Below are 14,417 nucleotides of genomic sequence, written 5' to 3'. Positions count from 1 at the left end.
ACTGGTGTGAAGAGGCCCTGCTGAGTCTTCCAATTTTGCTCCAGGCAAGAGCTAGGGTATAGTGAGGAGAGGATGAAAGATGGGAATGGGAGGTGGGGCTGTGATTGCCTCTAGAAGTCCTACCCATATTAGGGGTGGTGATGGTTTTGTTCTGACTCATAATGACCCTGTATAGGGTTTCCAAGCCTGTCAATCTTTATGAGAGCAGAAAGCCTCATCTTTCTTCCATGGAGTAGCTCATGGATTTGAACTGCTGCCCAATCACGATCCACTAGGGCATCTAAATGGGTCCAGCGAATTTTCCAGAGGAGTGAGTGAGATGGCTTCTGCTCCACCATTTTCATCACAATTCAAAATAATATACATTTTTTAAAAGGAAAGCAATCTCCAGCAGAATCAAGACTTCAATGCCAATGTTTAATGTCCAAGGTGAAGGGATCCACTGCTAAACTTTTCCCAGTAATTCTAGGTGATATTACTAGAAGTTCTGGTGGTGCAGTGGGTAAGCGTTCAGCAGCCAACAGAAAAGTTATCGGTTCGAACCCACCAACCACTCTTTGGGAGACAGATGTAGCAAGCAGTCTACTTCCATCAAGATTGTGTTGTTAGGTGCTGTCAAGATGGTTCAACTGCTAGCATCTTTATGTACAACAGAACAAAATGTTGCCCTTTACTGCTCCATTCTCACAATCATTGCTATGTTTGAGCCAATTGTTTGAGCCACTGTGTCAATCCATGATAAAGATTGTTGTTGTTGTTAAGTGCCATTGAGTCAGTTCTGACCCATAGCAACCCTGTATAGGGTTTCTGAGGAGTGATTGGTGGGCTTGAACTGCCAACTTTGTGGTTCAAACTGACCTTGCCGGCCAGTGCTTTATCCTACAGCACCACACCAGGACTTTGTCTTATAGGGTTAGGTAACTTGGAGGCAATGGGTTTGGTTTTGAAGTATTTTTTTAAAAAGTGATTATTAATTTCTCCAAAAATGTATGATCATTGGTGAATATGTTTGCACTGGCGAGTAAAGTTTTGAAAGGACAAAACTGTTGATGAGGAATGCAGCACTAGCCCTCCACATTCCTCTTTAGAGAATTATTTCCAATTAGGGTACTTCAATGCAGCAATACTCACTGTGTACCAGGCACCAGCCAGGTCTGAGAGTTTGATGAAGAGTAAACAGGGCTACTGCATACCAACCATTGCTCAGGTTTTACACTCTGCAACCCTAGGAAAGTCATACATGACAGTCCAGAGCTGTAGATCTCTGAAGTCCTTTTTCTGCTGATGGCAGAACATGACTTGAAGAAGACAGGCTAGGTAGCTGGCCATATTGCCAGTTAGACACAGTGACCATCCTCAAGGAGCCATTGCCCAGTAAATAGTAGGCTTCCAAGAGTGCTAGGCAAACCTTAAGATCCTGGGAGAGGTTTACTCCCTTCCTCTTTTATTTTTTTTTTAAAGCTTTTATTATGAATTGAGTGAAAGTCTACATGGCAGAACATCAATTTTGCACTCAACCAATCGCATCTTGTTTCATTGTAATGATTGTTGTTGTTAAGTGCAGTTGAGTTGGTTCTGACCCATAGCGACCCTGTATAGGGTTTCCAAGGAGCAGCTGGAACCACTGACCTTGCAGTTCAAACGACTTTGCAGTCTGATGCATTAGCCCACAGTGCCATACCAGGACTCCCTTTTTTGATGTACACAAAACATGCAGAATATACAATTGTTTAAACAACCAAAGGGCACATTTTGCAAACCAGCTCCTTGCCTATCAGCATACAACCTTTCCCCTTCCATGAGTCTAGCTAGAGTCCTCAGATGCTCTCTCTCTCCGTGCCATCGTCTCTGCCTCCGTCTCTGGTGCTGCTAACTCTCTGGTTATCCCCTTCTCTTTTAAAGATCAATACGTTGCCTCTGACTCATGGTGACCCCATGTGTGCAGAATAGAACTGGGCTTCAAAAGGTTTTCAAGGTTGTGACCTTTTGGAAGCAGATCACCAGGCCTTTCTAAAAGTGGAACCACCAAACTTTCAGTTAGTACTTAATCCTTTGCACTGTTGTTGTTGTTGTGAAGTGTTATAGAGTCGATTCTGACCCATAGCGACCCTGTATAGGGTTTCCAAGGAGTAGCTGTTGAGCTTGAACCACCTACCTTACAGTTGAAGCGGCTTTGCAGTCTGGCGCATTAACCCACAGCACCACACCAGGACTCCAATCCTTTGCACTACTCAGGGTTAAATAATCAAGGAGATTAAATTTGGTGCATGCTGGTCTTTTTTCTGGCTAGCGAGTGATAGAAAAATCATTTCTTTGTTACTTCTTCCCACCAATGTTCAGGATCCACGAACTTTCTCTTACCAAGAAAACATCTGTTAGCCTTACAATCAATTGCCCCCAATAAGTACATGGCTCTCTCTGTTTGTTATTCTTAGAAAGAAAAGGGGGAAAAAAGGAAAAACAAAACTCCAAGCTGACTCTAATAAACAGCATATTCTCCCAGTCTCTCCAGGATCTGCCTTGGGGCAGAGCTGGTTGTCTGAGAAATCCAGCATAGATTAGGACATCCACAGTGGGGTTTATAGACTCAGAATCCCAGCTCTGTTCTCCACCTCCAGTCCAGCATCCTCCTCCCCCATCTGAGATAACTCCCCTTCAGCACAATAATACACCCTCTGCTCCAAGCAGTGCCAATATCACATATATTGTTTTATTATTTGTTTGTTTGCTTTCCACGGCAAGTGAAAAAATAATTTAAACCAATTTTATGTACAGACGTGGATTTGTTTTCCAAGAAACTTCCAGAAAGTTTCCCCCAGTCCTTAATATAGCAAAGAAGGGTTACATTTAACATCTATACAAAACGCCACCTATAAAAGTCTCATGTGTAGAAAGGTTTCCTTTATTATAAGCATCACATTTTGGGAACTGAAAGGGGGTCAGGATGGGAGCTGGAGGAAAGTACACAAGGGGAAGTGTGCAGGGTGAGGTCCACACACACCTGCCCAGGGCTAATCCTGGGTGGGAGGCTGGGGTTGATGCGGCTCAGGTGAGGCTCAGGTGATCTGCAGCGGGGTTTCCAGCATCTCCATGAGGAAGGTGTCAATGGGTGTGTCCCCTATGAGCTTGAAGAAGAAGAGGTGCTCCAAGCACTTTAAGCCGATGGAGCGCAGAGCTGGGAGGCGAAGCAGCAGCTTGGCAAACCTGCGGAAAAGTCAAGGAAGCATTAGGAAGCAGCAAACGACCTGGGCATCTGCCAAGGGTAAGTTCATTTTGTCTTCTCGATCCATCTGTGACAAAAGCACCTGGAAGGGACACTGAGGGAAATGGGGGAAGTCTAACTTTAGGTGCTTCCGAAATGGACTAGAAAATCAGTTGTATGGAGTTGATTCCAACTTATGGTAACAGTAACGATCGTGAGGTTGACCCAGGACCAGGCAGCGTTGCATTCTATTGTGCATAGGGTCACTATGAGTCAGTGCTGATTCGATGGCACCTAACAACAATAACAACAACAACAACAAGCGTTTCTGAGTAGAACTGCACTCCATAGTGTTATCAAGGTTGTGAGCTTTTGGAGGTAGATCACAAGGAGACCAGCCTTTTGAGGTGGATTTGAACCGACAACCTTTCAGTTAGTATCTGAGTGCTTAAATATTTGTGCCACCTAAAACCAAACACAGTGCTATCAAGTTGGTTCTGACTCATAGTGACCCTATATAGTTTCCAAGGATGGGAGCAGACAGTCTCCTCTCAATCCCATGGGGCAGGTGGTGTGCTTAAACCATGGATCTTGTGAATAGTAGTCCAACACTTACCCCACAGCACCACCAGGGCTCTTTTAGCAGTTTGAAACTACCAGCTGTTCCGCGGGAGAAAGATGAGGCTTTCTGCTCCCGTAAAGGTTTACAGCCTTGGGATTGGTTGCTATGGGTTGGAAATGACTCCATGGCATGTGACCACCACCACCAGGGACTCCTACAAACGGCCTAGCAGGCTAGTCAATCTTAAAGGAAGAAACTGCATCACACAGCTTCTTGAGAATCTTTTGAGTTCTGTGGCCATGCTCTAGAATTGTCCTCAGTAACCTTCCTTCATGGAAGTTGAGAAGAAGAGCTAGACTGTGTATGTTGACTCTTATCTCCACCCCTTTCTAGCTGGGTGTTCCTTCCTGTTCTTCCTGAAGTGTTGTGAAGATTTGCAGAAGCTTTTAGACAGAGCATGGTGCAAAGTAGGCAAGAAATAGGTATCACTGCTAGATGAACATTTTGAGTACCTACCATGTGTCAGGGAGTACTGGTGTGGTGCTGTTTGTTAATGCACTGGACTGCAAGGTCAGTTTATACTGCGAGGTCAGCGATTCAAGCTCATCAACCGCTCCTCGGAAAACCCTATACAGGGTGGCTATGAGTCGAAACCAACTCAACAGCATTTAACAGCAACAACAACCATGTGCCAGGCATTACAGTAGATTATGGGATAAAAAATGAGTAAGAACAGAGGTAGTCTCCACTCTCAGCAAGTCCTCACATTACAGTATATCTTGGCAATGTAATCTCAATTTGTCTCAATTAACAAGTTTGTTACCAATTTTTATCAACTGATTAGACTATTGAGTTCTGGTGTGGTGCTGTAGGATAAGTACTTGACCACAAGGTCAGTTTGAACTGTAAGGTCAGTGGTTCAAACTCACCGGTTACTCCTCTGATACCCTATATAGGGTTGCTTCGGGTCAGAACTGACTTGACAACACTTAACAACAATAACAAATTAGGCTATATCTACTTTTAAGAAGGAATCCTGGTGATTTTGTGGCTAAGTTAATTAAAAGAAAGTGTGTGGCAAAAGATATGTAACTCTACTTCCATAAGAATTCTAGCCTTGGAAATCCTCTAGGGGCAATTCTAGTCTGTCATTTAGGGTCGCTGTGAAACAGAACTGACTCAAAATAACAGATTGGGGTTGTTGTTTTCTACTTTTAAGGTAGGAAGAGGAGGATATAGAAACACTACTCTCTGCCCTGTCTATTCTGGGGAGACCATACACACATATTATATACACATATTACACACTCTCTCACACATGCACACACAGCCTCACATACCTTTATATATACAGGCGTGTGTACTCTCATTCTATCACATACATGTGCATGCATACACACACCCACAAATCTCGTGCTCACAAGGTACTCACTCACTCATGCATTTGCACGCACATATCCTTCTATAACGGAGGATCTCAGCTGTGAGGTTCACAAATGGGAGCGAGAACAGCGTGTGAAAGAATTAGTCTCACATCTGCACATCCTTGTGGGTATCTCAATCTGTGACCATTTTCACTCTGCCTTTGTGACCCTTTTTCATCTCTCAAAATCTTTTTTGCCAGTGAAGCTTACTTTTAATGTGAATAATGATAACTGTACCTCAAGGAGATCTACTCACAACTTCCAATACAAAGTTGTTGTTGTTGTTAGGTGCCATCCAGTAAGTACCAACTCATAGCGACCCCGTGCACAACAGAATGAAACACTGCCTGGTCCTGTGCCAACCTCACAATCATTGCTACACCCGAGCCCATTGCTATCGCCACTGTGCCAATCCATCTCATAGGGGGTCTTCCTCTTTTTATCCAACCTTCCACTTTACTAAACATGATATCTTTGTCCAGTGACTGGTCCCTCCTGATAATATGTCTGAAGTATGAGAGATGAAGTCTGGCCAGCATGGCTTCTAAGGGGCAGTACCAGGGCCCAAAACACATTCACGGCCTTAAATCAGAGATTTAATAAAAGTGTTTAATAAAATTCAATGCTCTTTCTTTCTTTCTTTCTTTCTACTTCTTATTGTGAATTGAGTGAAGGTTTACAGACAAGATCATCAGTTTTACATTCATTTACATTACAGACAAGATCATCAGTTTTACATTCATTTACATTACATTTTGATGGCCTTAAATCAGAGATTCCTGATTTGGGATGACTCTGTACTGGGTATCATAGTATTATGTCAAACAAAAAATTAACAAATAGAAGTTGCAATCTTCCTTGAAAATGTATATATTTCTATATTTATGTCGCATGATGTTTTAAAGAAATGTGGCAACATGAGAAAAATAATGTGGTACCATCCAAAAAAAGGTGAGAATCACTTTTCTACATAGAAAAATTTAAGGTCTGTGCTAAGGCCAACACTAAACTTCAAAATATTTTAAACATAAAGTGCGTGAGGGCACGTGGATGGTAACTCTATGCAGCCAAAGAAGCTATGATATTAAGAGTAAGGAAGCTGACAACAAAATACTAGTGGACAGAATTCAGCAGCATAGTAAAAAAGTCATAGGTCATGACCAACTGGGATTTAGTCCAGAAATGAGGGACTAGAAAAGCAATCAACATAATACACAGCATCAAAGAGCAAAGAAAAAGAACTACATGGTCATCTCTATGGATACAGAAAAAGTATTTAATAAAATTCAATGCCCTTCCTTCCTTCCTTCCTTCCTTTCCTTCCTTTCACCTATTCCTTCTCAACTTTGTCCTTAGGAAACTGTTGACCTTTTGATTTTGAATGTTGAACCATTCCATATCAACCCCCTTTCTTGATAAAAACCTTAAAGAAGAGAAAATCCTCAATATGTTTCAGAGCATATATGAAAAGCCAACAGTCAGCAATTTTCTGAATGGAGAAAGACAGGACCCTTTATCTTTGAGACTGGGAACTAGATAAAGATGCATGCTCTAGTAATAACTATTCAATACTGTATTAGAAGTCTACTCAGACAGTCCAGAAACAGAGGACCCTAGCACCATCCAGGGAGAAGAGCACAAGCAGAATGTGAGACCTTATCCAGAGAAGCAGTGACACCAGAGATGGGGACATGGAGAGAGGGAGCAGCTGAGGACCCTAGCTTCATGGGAAGAGAGGGGCTGAGAGCTGGTGGCCAGGAGGCAGGTTTTCAGAATGTGCCCTTTGGTGGCGTAAAGCATTATATATATGCCTGAGTGTTAAAAAAAGAAAAGAGAGAGAGCTAAAGTGAATAGAGAGAAATACTGTTAACTGATGGTACATGGAGGGGATTATAATCATTGTAATGCAACAAGGTGTATGATTTGCTGAATGTAAAAATGATAACCTGTCCCGTAAACTTTCACCAATTCACAATAAAAACTTTAAAAAAAAAAAAAAAAAGAAGAAGTCTACCCAGAACAATAAGACAAGAAAAAGAAATAAAAGATACCCAGATTGGAAAACAAGTAAAATTGTTTCTATTTGCAAATGATAAAGTACTGTATGAGGATAACTCAAAAAAAGTATTGCTACAAAATCATAGGGGGCTTTATTAAACACAAATATCAAAAAACTGCTATATATTTCTGAAGGTAGTGTTTCCATCTCTCTAATCCTTCCCCTGGGCATCTGTACTGCCAGAAGGGATGTTCAGTTTGTCTTCTTGTCCCATCTGTGATTGAAGATTCTAAGAGGGAGACAGAGGGAGTTGGGGAAAAATCTCACTTTGGAAGTGGACTAGCAAACCAATTTTTGTCGAATAGGTTCCAGTTTATGGCAACCCGATGGTATTTAACAGCAACAATAACCTACCCAAAGAATTCTATGCTCTTTGGTTTACATCCTTCAAAATGGCAGCTTGGGTGTCCTTGAGGCACTCAAATCATGTTCCTTTTCAGTGTTCTTTGAGTTTGGGGAACAAAAAGGAGTCTGAAGGATCAAGTTAGGGCTGTCAAGTGGATAAAGTAAGCTTTCCTGTGAAACTCTCCGAGAGCAGCTCTGCTACCCTAGAAGAATGAGCAGGTGCATTGTCATGGTGGACAACAACTCCGTGATGCAACTTTCCTGGCCTTTTTCTCACCAGTGCAGTTTTCCATTGTCTTAAACCTTCTTCCTAATAAGCCCCTGTGATCTTACTATGTCCTTTGTGAAAATCTGTCAAGTTTCCCCTTTGAATTCTCAAACAGCAGTCACCATAACCTTGTAAGCTGGCCTCTCGGCCTTGGATTTAACTGGCCCAGTAGATCCCCTGTAGGAAACCATGTCTTGATTGGATATCTTTTTTTTTTTTGAAGCACCCTAATAAGACTAGTCCTGGTATGACACTGGACTGTTAACTTCAAGGTCAGTGGTTCAAATACACCAGCTGCTCCTTGGAAACCCTATAGATGGTTGCAATGAGTCATAACTGACTTGATGACACTTGACAACAAGATGAGGATTATTGTAGCCATCCACTGATCACAGAGACATACTTAATCATGTTTTGCTTGGAAGAAGCCAGTGTATGCATGGACTAGAATCCTAGTAGTCATACTTTTGACTTACCTTTGTGTACAGAAAATCTCAAGAGTCTACAAAAATATTATTAGAGCTTATAGAGGAGTTTAGCAAAGTTGAAAATTTCCAAGGTCAACAAACAAATGTCAGTTGGGTTTCTATACAACAGTAATACAAATTGTGAAAGGGAAATTAAGGAAACCATTCCATTTACATTAGTATCCAAGAGAATAAAATACCTAGGAATAAATCTAACCAGAGACATGAAGGACTTACACAGTGAAAACTCTAAAATACTGCTGAAACAGGTTAAAGAAGGCAAATAAGTTGAAAGATGTTCCATGTTTATGGATTAGAAGTCTTAATATTGTTAAAATGTCAATACTATTCAAAATGATATGCAGATTCAATGCAATCCCAATCAGAAATACAAAATCCAATACTCAACTTGATACAGAATGACTAAAGGCCCTGAGTAGCTAAAACAATACTGAAAGAGAAGAACAAAGTAGGAGGACTCACACTTCCTGATTTTAAAACATACTATGGAGTCCCAGCGAGATGTATTGGCAAAGTGGCAGCATCAGTGGGCTCAAGTGTGGCAACAATTGTGAGATTGGCCCAAGATCAGGCAGTGTTTTGTTCTGTTGTGCATAGGGTTTCTATGAGTCAGTACCGACTCCATGGCACCTAATAACCACACCAATGGAGTCCTACAGAATCCTGGTGTGGTGCTGTGGGTTAATGCACCAGACTGCAAACCCATTTGAACTGCAAGGTTGGCAGTTCAAGTTCACCACTGGCTCCTGGGAAACCCTATACAGGGTCGCTATGGGTTGGAACTGACTCGATGGAACTTAACAACAAGATAGTGTAGTGGTTACAAATCAGGCTGTGAACTGCAAGGTCAGCAGTTCGAAACTACCAGCTGCTCCATGGGAGAAAGATGAGGTTTTCTACTCCCGTAAAGATTTACAGCCTCGGAAACCCTGTACAGGGTCACTATGAGTTGGAACCAACTCCACGGCACATAACAACAACAACAACAACAACATGCGTTGGAACTGACTCAATGGCACTTAACAACAACAACAACAACAAGAATGGAATATTACATTACACGTCTGTCAGTTTGTCATACTGTGTTGGCTTGTGTGTTGCTGTGGTGCTGTAAGCTATGCCAGCAGTATTTTGAATGCTGGCAGGGTCACCCATAATAAACAGGATTCAACTGAGCTTCCAAACTAAGACAGACACTGAAGGAGGAGAGGCAGACTACTTCCAAAATGCTTAGACACTGGAAACCTTATGAATGGCAGTGAAACACTGTCAGATAGCATCAGAACATTGAATATTGAAATATGATGAATAGTACCAGAATGCTGCCAGATATAGTGCTGGAAGATTAGTCCTTCAGGTTGGAAGGCACTCAAAATATGACTGAGGAAGAGCTGTCCCCTCTTGCCCTAGTAGAGATGACCATGGTGATGCAAATGGAGTAAAGCTTTTGGGACCTTTGTTTACTGATGGAACACAACACAAAATGAGGAGAAACAATTACAAACATCTATTAATAATTGGTACATGGAATATACAAAGTGTGAATCCAGGAAAATTTGAAGCTCTCAAAAATGAAATAGAACACATAAACATCAATATCCTAGGCATTCGTGAGCTGAAATGGACTGGTATTGGCCATTTTGAGTTTGACAATCACATGGTTTACTATGTCAGAAATGACTAAATGAAAAGGAATGGCACTGAATTCATCATCAAAAAGAACATTTCAAGATCTATCTTGAAGTACGATGCTGTCTATGATAGGATAATATTCATACACCTACAAAGAAGACCAATTGATACAACTATTATTCAAATTTACCCAGTCAACATTAAAGCCACTCACTCACCTATGGCAAGAAAATTGGAAAACAGCTACCTGTCCAACTGATTTAAAGACACAATTGATTTGTGTCCATTCCAGAGAAGTGACCCAACAGAGTGTAGAAATCATCAGACAATATAATTAATTTTAATGCAAGTAAAATTTTGCTTATAATTATTATCATATACAAGTAAAATATAATTCAAAAATGGCTACAACATTACATTTACAGGAAACTGTCAGATGTTCAAGCCAGATTCAGATGAGGTAATGAAAAAAGGGATATTATTGCTACTGTCAGATAGATCTTGGCCGAAAGCAGAGAATGCCAGAAAGATGTTTACCTGTGCTTTATTGATATGCAAAGGATTTCATCTGTGCATTAGGCAAATCTGATGCATAAGACCTACTTAAAGTGTTCAACAGCAAAGATGTCAATATGAGAACTAAAGTTGGATTGAATCTCAAGCCATGGTATTTTCAATAGTCTCATCTGCATATGAAAGTTGGACAGTGACTAAGGAAGACTGTAGACAAACTGATGCATTTGAGTTATACTGTTGGAGATGAATATTGAAAGTACCATGGACTGCTGGAAGAACAAAAATATCTGTGTTGGAAGACGTACAACCAGAATGCTCCTTGAAAGTCTCTCTTACTTGGGATATATTATCAGAAGGGACCAGTCCCTGAAGAAGGACATTATGTGTGGTAAAGTGGAGAGTTAGCTAAAAAATAGAAAGACCACCAACAAGATGGACTGGCACAGCGGCAGCAGCAATGGATTTAGGTACAGTGGAAGGTCAACAAAAACGAAGAAAACTCCCAAGGAGATGGAGTGGAACAGTGGCAGCAGCAATGGGCTCAAGTTTAACAACAATTGTGAAGATAGCACGAGACTGGGCAGTTTTTCATTCTTTTGTTCATAAAGTTGCTATGAGTTAAAATCAACTCAACAGCATCTAACAACAACATGGTGTCCTGGTGTGGCACTGTGAGATAAGCATTGGACTGCTAACTTCAGGTTGGCAGTTCAAACCCACCAGATGCTCCTCATAAACCTTATATGGGGTCAATATGAGTCAGAACTGACTCAACAGCATGTAATAACAAAGTGTTGCTACAGAATCAAAACAGCTTTGTATTGGTATAACAACAGACCTACGGACCAATGGAATAGAATTGGGAGTACAGAAATAAACTCATACATCTATGGTCAAATGATTTTTGACAAGGGTGCTAAGTCCACTTGATGTGGAAAGGTGAGTCTGTTCAATAAATGGTGCTGGGAATATTGGATTCCAATATGCAGAAAAATGAAAAGGGATGAATGCTTCACATAATACACAAAAACAAACAAATTCAATATGGATTAAGGACTTAAATGGTAAAACTGTTGTTTTTGTAGTTAGTGCCACTGAGTTGGTTCTTTTGTTATTGTTAAGTCCCATTGAGTCTGTTCTGACACATAGTGACCCTGCATAGGGTTTCCGATGAGTGGCTGCTAAGTTTGGACCACTGACCTTGTTAGTCAAACTGACCTTGTAGTCTATTGAATTAACCCACAACGCCATGAGTTGGTTCTACTCATAGCTAATTTGTATAGGGTTTCTGAGAAGTGGCTGGCTGGTTTGATTAACAGTCCAGTGCTTAGCCTACATTGTCACACCAAGACTCCAAAATGTTCAAACTAAAACCATAAAGTTCATAGAAGAACAAGCAGTAAAAGCCTAGCTTTCAACAATGAATTATCTAATATAATAACATAAGCACAAATAGCAAAGGACAAAATAAATAAATGGGCCCTCATAAAAATTTAAAACTTTTGTTCATCAAAAGATTTTACAAAGAAAGTGAAAAGACAAGCTAATGACTGGGGGAATATCTTTGGAAATCATATATCTAACAAGAATCTAATACCCAGATTAAATGTATATGACTTGGACAACTTAACAACAAAAAATGTTGTACTAAATCATAAATGGGCAAAAAAATTGAATAGACATTTCACCAAAAAGGACATTAAAATGGCCACCAAACACACTGAAAAGATGTTCAGCTTCATTAGCTATTGAAACCACAATGAAATATCATTTCACTCCCATTAGGATGGCTAAGATTTAAAAACAGCAACAATGAAAACAACAGGAAATACTATATGGAGAAATTGACACTCATATATTACTGATGGGAAGGCAAAATGGTACAGTTGTTGTGGAAAACATTGGATGGATCTTCAAAAACGTAGAGTTGAATTACCATATGACCTATCAACTCCTAGGAGTCAGCTCCAAAAGACTTGAAAACGGAGACTAAAAAAAAAAGAAGAAGAAGAAAAAAAAGGACTTGTATACCAAAGTGTGCATTGCAACACTATTCACAATAGCCAAAATAAGAAAACAAGCTAAATGTTCTTTAATAGATGAATGGATAAACAAATGTATTCAATGGAATACTACTCAGTCAGTAAGAGAAATGAAGTCTTGATACATGCTACAGTGTGGATGGAGTTTGAAGACACTATGCCGAATGAAATCACACAATCATGGAAAGAAAAATATTGTAGATATTGCTTATATAAAACGACAAGAGAAGGTAGAGACATCAAAGTCTATTAGTGGTTACAAGGTTTCAAAGGGAGAAGGGAAAGGAGGGTTGGTGGTGATAGAAAAATTGCATGGATTAACAATAGGATTGGAGAGCTGATTATTGGAAGTGCTGTCAATAAATTATATACCTATAAAAAGCTGAATTGGCAAACGTTGTGTGGGACATAGATTTATAACAATAATTTTAAGAAAAGTAGCTTAAGTGAGGCTGCTTATGTATAAGCAAACACTGCATAGATTTGGTTCCTTGATTTGGAGGTTTAGGGTCATGGTTTCATAGGACATCCTAGTCAATTGGTCTAATAACATGTTAGTGTTTCTGTTCTACCTCCAAATCCACTGAATAGTGCCTGAAATCATAAAATCTTGCAAGCTGCTATACAAGGAAAAACAATTGATCTCTATTTACCTGTAGCAACAGAGGAAGGAGAGGTAGGAATAGAAAGAGGATATGGAATGTGTAGCTATTTGCCTCCATTGCCAGAAGAGCAAAACAACTGTCTGGTGTTGGGTTACCATTAATGAACATTTTGATCAAAAATGTCACAAAAAGTATCCTGATCAGAAGTGGGGGAAATACAGAACAGAATTTCAAATTCTCATAGACTCTAGATTTCCTGGAGCCATGTAGGATGGATGAATCCCTAAATCTCTTGCCCTGAGAGAATCTTCAAATATTAAATATTAAAAAAATATCCCTGAAGTCTTCTTAAAGCCCAACACCAGCTTAGCTTAACTGGTTAAAAAGTCCTTCCTTGAACATTATGCTCTTTTGTGACACTGATCTACTAACTACAAGGTTGGTAGTTCAAACCCACCAGCTGCTCCTTGGAAACCCTATACAGGGTTTGTTATGAGTCAGAACTGACTTGACAGCACTTAACAACAAAAAGAACTATTTATAAGAGATCAGACTGATAAGAGCAACTTAAAAGATTAGATGGGGAATTTAGGAGACAGTGAGTTTATATGTTAATAAGGGAGGAGCAATTCAGGAAGAGAAGTTGAGAATGATTGCACAGCTTGAAGAAGGAACTGGTGACACTAAATTGTACATATAGAGACAAGTTTGCCTTGCTATGTATGTTCTTAACAGCAACAGCAAGATCAATAAAATTTAGGACGAAAATAAAAGAGTAAAGAAATGGAGCCCCTAATGACAGCTCTGCCATTAAAAACTTGTATGAATTTAGACCAAGAAGATTACTTCTCTATAAAGTTCAAAGTTAGGCAGAGACAACCTGAAAATATTTTTGCTTTTGGATTTTTAAATTGTTCATAGTGGTGGTGGGTTTTTGTTTTTTCCACTCCACAAATACCAAATTCCACTATATGTAAAATGCTAAATATGCCAAGATACTGTTCTCTTTAAAATCTGTCCTTGCAAATAACCCAGTTAAAAAATGGGCACATGACATGAACATACACTTCACCAAGGAAGAGATCAGGGCTGCCAACAAACATAATGAAGAAATGTTCACAATCACTAGCCATTGTTGTTGTTGTTAAATACCAAGTACCATGGAGTTGGTTCTGATTCATTAGAGAAATGCAAATCAAAACAACAATGAGATATCATCTCACACCAACAATAACAGCAAAGAGTAGAGGACAATAAATGCTGGCAAGGATGTA

At 39.9% G+C, this 14,417-nt stretch overlaps 1 protein-coding gene across 1 annotated transcript in view; it reads right to left on the bottom strand.

Moving 5' to 3' along the window:
* Window positions 1–2,688: 2,688 nt before the first annotated feature.
* RXRG (retinoid X receptor, gamma) overlaps window positions 2,689–14,417 on the bottom strand; it is an 82,519-nt gene continuing 70,790 nt past the window's right edge. Inside the window, exon 10 of the mRNA XM_006876511.1 lies at window positions 2,689–3,204. Coding sequence (XP_006876573.1) covers window positions 3,057–3,204 — 148 coding nt within the window. The 3' untranslated portion in view covers window positions 2,689–3,056. The remainder of the gene's footprint in view (window positions 3,205–14,417) is intronic.

Source organism: Chrysochloris asiatica, unplaced genomic scaffold (genome assembly GCF_000296735.1).
Source record: "Chrysochloris asiatica unplaced genomic scaffold, ChrAsi1.0 scaffold00386, whole genome shotgun sequence".
NCBI classification, from domain to species: domain Eukaryota; kingdom Metazoa; phylum Chordata; class Mammalia; order Afrosoricida; family Chrysochloridae; genus Chrysochloris; species Chrysochloris asiatica.
This window is presented reverse-complemented; position numbering and strand designations above follow the sequence as displayed.